Source organism: Marmota monax, unplaced genomic scaffold (genome assembly GCF_021218885.2).
Source record: "Marmota monax isolate L192 unplaced genomic scaffold, Marmota_monax_Labrador192_F-V1.1 WCK01_AAM20220418_F8-fsc00993, whole genome shotgun sequence".
Lineage (NCBI taxonomy): Eukaryota > Metazoa > Chordata > Mammalia > Rodentia > Sciuridae > Marmota > Marmota monax.
The window spans coordinates 24,070-32,068 of record NW_026694090.1 but is presented as its reverse complement, the minus strand read 5'-3'; the positions used below and the strand labels follow the sequence as shown (position 1 = coordinate 32,068).

At 44.5% G+C, this 7,999-nt stretch overlaps 1 protein-coding gene across 2 annotated transcripts; it reads right to left on the bottom strand.

Moving 5' to 3' along the window:
- Window positions 1-1,686: 1,686 nt before the first annotated feature.
- Window positions 1,687-7,471, bottom strand: LOC124107105 (spermatogenesis-associated protein 31D1). Of its 2 annotated transcripts, XM_046465021.2 has the most exons (3): window positions 6,837-7,471; window positions 6,173-6,233; window positions 1,687-5,907 (listed from the first exon to the last, which is right to left on the bottom strand). In XM_046465021.2, the coding sequence occupies exons 1-3, from the start codon at window positions 6,913-6,915 to the stop codon at window positions 1,941-1,943; spliced, it is 4,107 nt and encodes a 1,368-aa protein (XP_046320977.1). In that variant the 5' UTR covers window positions 6,916-7,471; the 3' UTR covers window positions 1,687-1,940. The 2 variants fall into 2 exon arrangements, with proteins under 2 accessions (XP_046320977.1, XP_058441726.1); XM_058585743.1 differs by having other exon boundaries at window positions 1,687-4,645; window positions 4,682-7,471.
- Between the last annotated feature and the right edge of the window lie 528 nt (window positions 7,472-7,999).

The following is a 7,999-nucleotide window of genomic DNA, read 5'->3' as shown; positions in this document are numbered from 1 at the left end:
AAGTATGGTAGAATGCAGGGGCTTTGGTACATATATCTTTTTCATTTCTATTTTTACATCCAGTATTCATAAATGTCTCTGGGGAAAAAAAAAAAACAATTCAAGAGTACTCTGAGACAATGAAACCCATTATTTTGTATAATTAAAATGCACTAATTAAAAAAAAAAAAGCCTCTGGGAAACTCAACCCATTTTTGAGTCCCAATCTGTGCAAGTGCAGTTGCCTTCCCAACAGACCCCTATTTTAACAATAAATGTGTGCTGAATCTTGGTTAAAAGGAGCATTTTATGCAGGTCTGTGATAAACCCTCAAATATCTGTGACTCTGGTGCATGGTCCAGGACTCAACTCTGGACTGTGAGCTGCAGGTGATGGAGGGAGATCGACCATGTCTCTAAGAAGCCCATGAAAGTCAAAAATGACGTCTGCATCCTGGAAAGTGAACTGTACACACTAAGGGCAAGATCTTGCATGTTGACACCAAGGTTACCCCCTTAGTCCCACCTGAAAAGAGGTATGCCATGTTTGACAACAGCCACACAACCTCATGTACACTTCTGCCAGTATGACATCAGTAACCACTGTATCACCTGATGAGCCTCAGGGAAGTGCTGGCAGGATCACACTGGGAAAGAGTAGTTGTTCACAATGTGGAGGTGATGAAGCATAATCCTTTCTTCCACCAGAAAGGTCATTTTTCCCCTCATTTTTTTGTTTTGTTTTGGTGTTACTTTCTCTCTTTTTAAAAATTTTTTAGTTGATGGTGCTGAGAATTAAATCCAGTGCTTCACACATGCGAGGCAAGCACTCTGCCACTGAACCACAACCCCAGCCTCCTCTTTCTTTAAAGCATCTTTATTCTTACCTGAGAGTAAGGTAACTGCCTGGTTAAAATTCCTATCAACAACAACTGGCTAACCTTTTGCTTTGCAAAAATACCAAGTCCAGGCAGCATGAAAAAGTAACCAGCAAGGGGAAACTCTTAAGTGATTTTCCAGTAAGGAACCATTTAAGGAACCACAATGGCAAATTCAAAGTATGGTTATTTATAAGATAATGCCTTATAAAAACTTCTTAAGCAGCACCTACCCTGCTCCTAAACCCTACCCCAATCACCCAGAATCCACTGCAGCAGTACCCCCTAAACATTCTCAAGCAAGTTTCACCCTCCTGTATGAACTCCTGATAACTGACATGTTTGTAAAAAATGACTAAGCCACTCTATTAACCATTCTCAAAATTGTTCCTGTCCTTCTCTCTCTCCCTGTCCTCATTGTAATTGGACACAACACCTTTATTTTTATGTGGTGCTGAGGATCAAACCCAGCGCCTAGAGGTGAGCGCTTTACCGCTGTGCCAAAACACCTAGCCCCTTGACTCTCTCTTTAGATATAGAAGACCTATTTTCCTCACTGCAGGGGGAAGGTGTGGGATGCCATATATAATGCCATTAAGGTTAAGCTAAGGGGTAGGAAGCAGTGCCACCTCCTCAGGTTTCAGCAGGAAGAGGAAAGGTGTTTTTTGAAAACATGATATCCCTTCCTTAATGAGAGGTCCAGGAGATTTGGTCCCCTTTTTAGAAGTCCAGAGAGGCAATCAATAAAAGCTGAACTACTTTCTCCCCTTCCCTAAACACAAGGAGTAGGTTGCCAAAAACCCAAACCCCCAACACAAGAAAAGACACCATATTGTTAGAAAATTTATTGGGGAAAATCAGTATTCTCAAAAAGGGATAAATTATTTGGGGGGAAGAAAATTTTCTTTCTGAAAATTCTGGAGAAGCATTTTCTGTTTGAACAATAGGGACAACTCTCCCAACACAGTGCCTTTAGCAAAAGGAGCAGCAGCTGGAGCCACCTGACCAACTCTATATTTGCATGTAGTATTCAGATGGGGCAAGGGTTCCTTGTGCGGCATGGATGGGTGATGCTTCTGACATATTATCTTGTCCTGTACGGTACACTTTTCTGGGGCTGTCTGCCCCTGTCCATGACCCATTTATTATTCCCTATACGATACCACTGACCAGCAAAGCCAACTTCGTGGCTGCAAGATTTGGCACTTGGCACCTTAGCACAGGGAGTATTGACATTGAAGTCATGTTTCTGGATGGGTTCTGCCTGAATCGGCAATCCAGTCTTGTGCTGAATTTTCCCAGGCCTCATGGGGGTGGAAAGAGGCTTTTGTGGGGCGGTGGCCTCTACTCCATGCCGACCTGCTAGTTTCTCCTCTAGGATCCCAATGTCTGTCATGATTTTCTGAGCTTCAGTATTCCCAGTAAAGGCAGCTCTCTTCTTAGCTGGGTTTCTGCCTTGCACAGATGATGAAGAGCTGCCCTTTTCCAGAGAACCTTCTTGCCCTTTGCCTTTTATACCAAGATAAAGCCTTTGAAAAAAGTGTTTGAACTGGCTTTTAGAAGGCTGTCCCTTCAGTGATGGGGCTGAGGAGGACTTGCTCCCAAGTGCCTCCTTTAGTGTTCTGTCTTGAGGGTGGGGGAGCTTCCCTCTAGGTTGGCGTGTCACCAACCCTGTATCCCCTCCACAAAACTTGCCTGTTTGGGGTACCAGAGGGCACACCCTTTTTGATGCTAAGGGTACATTCTTGTCCTGACACTTGCATAAGACATGTGTAGGGATCCAGTGTTCTTGCCCCTGCTCTATGTTGATCCCTCTGTTGTCACATTGGGCTTGTAGCACCTGGGGAGCTGCCATGTCCCCACTAGAGGCACTATGAAAATGAGTGAAGGAAGTCAAGGTCTTGCAAGTCAAGGTTTTGGAAGCTAAGGTCTTGGAAGCCAGGGTCTTGGAAGTCAACTTATCTAAGGCCAGAGACAACTCAGTAGAAAAGGCTGGAACCAGGCCCCGCTCCCTGCTCTCGATTTTCATCTTCAACTCATTAAGCAACTGATTTTTAAGATCTAATGATTCGGAATCTTTGAGAACTGATATTCCTTCTGGGGGCCCTTCAATGGTTAGAGTTGATTCAACTTTACTCATATTCATATCTGTCACTGAGGAGCTTTCTGACTCTGTGGTCGTCAGGCTGTTCGTAGACTGTGATCGAATAGCACAGAGCTCCTTTGCCTTGAATATCTCCCTGGACTTGTTAGACATGGGAAAATATTTTAAATTCTTAATCATTTTTCTCTGGATATTTTCTATACTATTGCTGGGACTCACTCCCTTATTCCATGATTTGGGTCTGGCCCCAGCCTGCTTTGTGGGCAACTTTGGGCTGCATTTATTGGCTATTACAGTCTGTTTCTGACTGTCTTTATCTTTGTCACTGTGTGGGAAGGGCAACGAAGCCCGTCTGTCACCCTCAATTGCCTTGACATTCTCTGTAAGCTCAGGGTTGGTGTGAGAGGGTGAATGTGTTAGGGCCCTCTTATTTTCCTTGCTCACAGGTGAAGTGGCAGAAAGAGGATGATCTAGAGTAGGGCCTGAAATTATTGTTCCCACCTTATTTACGTGAAAAGTACTAATGCTTTCTTTAAGGGGCTTGGAGACCCCAATTTTGGAATACTTGCCAGAAGTAAGACTGGATGAGGAGGAAATGTTGGAGCGAACTGAGGACCAGGATGGGGTTCCTTTCATTTTGAAGATGTCTATGGATTCCTGGACCTTTTGAGGAAGCCCACACATCATCCTCTTATGGAACAGTTTAATATGGTCTTCCAAGATCTTTTGTTTGTTGGAACCAAGGAAGGATATATCCTGGGAGGTATTGAGGCCCTTGTCCTTACACACCAGTGGTACCAAATCTCTGTGTTTCGTTTGGCTAAGGGATTTCTCAGGACTAATCAATACTGGCTCCATAGAATGCAATGATCTATTCACGGTGCCAGGCATCTGACACACATGGATTTCCTCAAATTTCTTGCTCAAATGTATTTCTAGGGCTTCTGTCAGTTGTTTCTGAACTGAGCTCTCCTCTGAGATCTTTGATTTTTTTCCAAAAAGACTATTCAATTCGTTTTTTAGGTTTGTCTTAAAGTCAGAGTCCAGATCATTATCTGGAGCCCCCTCTGAGTCACTCAATGGATCATCTTTTGTGCCAATCTCTAGACTATTTACTTTCTTCATTCTCTCCTCTAGTGGAAGTAATTCTGAGCTCTTCTCATGGAAACTTCTGGGATGGCTCAATTGTAAATCTTTGCTACTTTGACCCTTAAACAAAGAGATCCATGAAAGTCCGTAAGTGGACTTTGACTCAGATATTTCGGAAATTTCTGTTTCAGGACTCATCCTTGACAGACACTCAAGGACTCTGCAGGGCAGACCCCACTGGTGTTGAATAAGCCTTTTCCGAAGGTGGTGCTCTAGCTTCTTCCGAAGCTCTTTTTTGAGGGGAAAATCTCCCGGAATGATGGTTGTTGGAGCATAAGCCTTGGAGGACCGACAATCAGATAAAACACTGGGAGCTGCAGGACAAAACTCTTCCTTGGATTTTTGAACCACAGAGGGTAAACCCCACAAACTTTCCTGTCCTTTCTCTAATACATTATATTCCAAGTCATGAATTTTGGATGGCATGAGAGAGTGTACCTCATCCTGGAATCTATGAATCCTCACTCCACCATCACTAACCTGAGATGAAATGGGTGGTGACAAGGTAGGGACCGAGAATTGAAGCTGGTCCTGGGGTGGGACAGGAGATTGGCACTGAAGCTGGTCCTGAGGTGGGACAGGAGATTGGCACAGTGCTTGGGTCAAGGGTTGAGATTGGATCTCAGGCAAGGACAGAGTTGGGGGAGGGGGTAGAACTAGAGATTCAGGGGCTTCAAAGAAAGTGGGCATTGAATTGAAGCAGACATAGGTTGAACAGTCACCTGAGACGGGAACTATAGATTTCAAGGACTCACTATGCAAAGATGGGAGACCATAGAAGAATTGGGTACATTTTTTAGGTAAGTTATCCTCAAAGGTCTTAGGATCTGAGGACTGGTGGTCTACCTGCAATCCCTCTGATTTGCCTTCACTGCTCTGTAAAGGAAGGGAGACAGGTGAGTCCTGTTGCTCAGCAACTGACTCTAACCTTTTCCCTGAAGAATTCAATTGGTCGTCTGGCTTAAGTTCTTTTGGAAAAGATTTTTTTTCCTTTTTCTTTTTGTTCTGCATCAGGAAACCACCCTTCTTTTTTATATGTCTCTCCAGAAGGGCCAAGACATCAGGGCATAGAAATGAGAGGTTTCCGTGCTCTACAAGGATGGCTGTAGTATCACTCTCAAAAGAGGCCTCAGGAGGATGGAGGTCGAGGAGGTTTTTGTCATCATCAGAGTGCTCCAATTTAGATGGAGACAAGTTTTCAGCATGAGACTGGTTTCCAGAGAACTCTGACACTGGAAGGCTTGCACTGTCAGTGCATGTGGTTGTTGGGACATTAGTAGACAACCCATCAGGGCTATCCACCAGAGACAAAGGGGCTTCTGGTTGGAGAACAGGTTTTGCTTCTTGACTGTCAGTTGGTGGGGGAAGGGTTGGAACAGGTGGGGGAGGAGTTGGAACAGATGGTTGAGGTGGGATATGATCCACTGGCAATTTTGAACTCAAGGGAGAAGGCTCTGGTGGCAGAGAGTCACCCAGTAATGAGGGTCCAGGTAGGTCCATTAAAGGGGTAATTTGGTCAGGTGAACGAATAGAGGAAGGAAATAGAGTTGGCTCAGTTAAAGGAGTTGAAACTGAAGCTCCCAGAGGGATTGCAGAGACAACAGCGGACCAAAAAACTGATGACTCTCTCACAGACGTCACGGAAGACACACGGGACACAGAATTAAGAGCATTTTCCAAGAACGCCTTACAGATCAGTTGACTGACCTTAGCTCCTGTTCTGTTATACACCCCACAGAGCGGGCATTTACATAACAGTTGCAGAAAGTGGAGGAAATCATTATTCTGGCTCATGGGACTGTAAGAGAAAGAAAGCCAAAGCTGTAACCAGAACCAGTACAAGGGAAGCAAGATCTGCAGTTCTATGGGTGGTGGGGAGCCCGCTACCTGCTCTACATTCCACACATCTATGACCTCACAATACCCTCCCCTCCCAAGTTCTTTATTCACGTACCCATGGCTATGGCTATCCCTCCTGTGATTAGGGCATGTTTCGAAGAATGCCTGGGGGACTGAATAAAGCATGCTAGGAAAGGAATCAGTAAAGGGAAATGACTAATCACCTTTTCAGACTAGAAAGCAGCTTCCTCCACTCCTCTACTTCTCTCCGGCAAGTTCTCCGACCTGGAAAACCAGGACAGTTGGTTATATATAGTAAAGGTGAAAACACAGGTTATCATTCAGGAGTTTTTACAGGAAACAGGATATTAAAGTCAGAAAGCCCTAAAAATCTGCAGATAAGGTCATAAGTGTCAGGGATAATAGTAAGAAGGTTCACAGGTATATGTGGTTCCATTTAGAAAGTACTTTCACCTGTACCATCCTACATGCTGCTCAAAACCACCACCTGAAGCACAAGGATCAGTCGCTAACTCAGGATGAATCTAATCAGCCAAGAATTAAAGTAGTTTACACCATGTCACCAGACAGAAATTCTGACTCCAAGACAATCAGGGGTCTTTGGACATCTCACAGGGCCCCTACTTGGCAGTAAATGTCCAAGGCCCAGGTCCATCACTACTTCATTCACACCCAAGGAAGGGTGGGCAGGGCAGGGACTCTGAGGAATCTCTCAGGTCTCACTGCCTTCTCCTGAGCCTCTCCTCTGAGACCCTGTTTCCTGAGAGAGACTGCACCTAGAAACTGACATCCTCCAAGATCATGGAGCTGTAGGGAGATAGGAAAGTTCACCCTTATAGAGCTCAGGTTGAACAGGCAGAACCTTACCTTTAGATACTCCATTTCTCCTTCTCTTTGTTCCCTGACGCTGAAAACAAAAAGAAAAGAATGAGGGGCTGGGGCTCATTTCTTTTACTCCTTTTGTTAACAAGCTTAGACATTCATTAGGCAAGAATTGGACAACTCTTCATTTTTAATTAGTAGAAATTGTATTCCTTCCTTTTATTAATCTTGAAGGGCAATGAAATATTTTCAATTTTTTACTTCTTTGATAATTTCAAAGGACATTTTTGTCTGTGAGATTCCACATTTGATGGTCTTAAACCCTCTGCGGAAGGAGGGCATAGAATCTGAGGCCAACAGTCACGTCTGGGCTCCCCCAGGGAACCCTGTGTCCTGGGGCAGAGCTCAGGCTACAGACTGTACTCCGAGGTCAGCACTGCTGTTCTGATCAGCCCAATATGAAGGCTGGGTGAAGCACATCTGACATGGGAATGAGACTCAGAATCTAGTCAGAAGAAACCCGTCCCCTTCAGAGAAGCCACACTCTCTATCCAAACCAATCTGGAACCCTCCATCACACCCCAAAAGATAGTTTGTGAGCTTCAGATGGAAACCTTAGTCCTTCCTGAACCTCTGACTTCTTTCCCTAAAGAGTGAAGTTCTATCTTGTCCTCAGACTTCCCAAGTCACATCTTCTTTGAGCCAAGCAAACATTTAGTAATGCGAGAATGGAAATAACATATCACATTTGACATTTCACAAAACATTTCACATTTGACAAAATCAAGAAACTCCCTTGGGAGTTCACTCTGCTTCCTTACCTTCTTCTGGATGGCTTTATTTTTCTCGAGTGTTGGTGAAAATCGTTTCAATACCTGAAAGGACAGGTATAGAAAAAGCAACACCAACCCACTCAAAATGGTACTTTTGGGATCAATATCCCAAAGAATTGAACCAAGATCAACCATGGTTCAGTATGGCTATTCAGCAAAGAGAAAACATTCTTCATCCTCTGAATTGCTCGGTTGCCTAAGGCAAATGAGTTCTGAGGGTGCCTGGGCTTCTCTGTATCCCCAGGCTTGCATCACACACCATTGAAGAGTCACAAAGGGAAAGGATTCTGAGGGTGGGAGAGAAGACTTGAGGAGGTTGTGCCCCTCCTCCACCTGCCCACCAGCCAGCAGATCCCTCTGCTCAGGTCTGTTGTT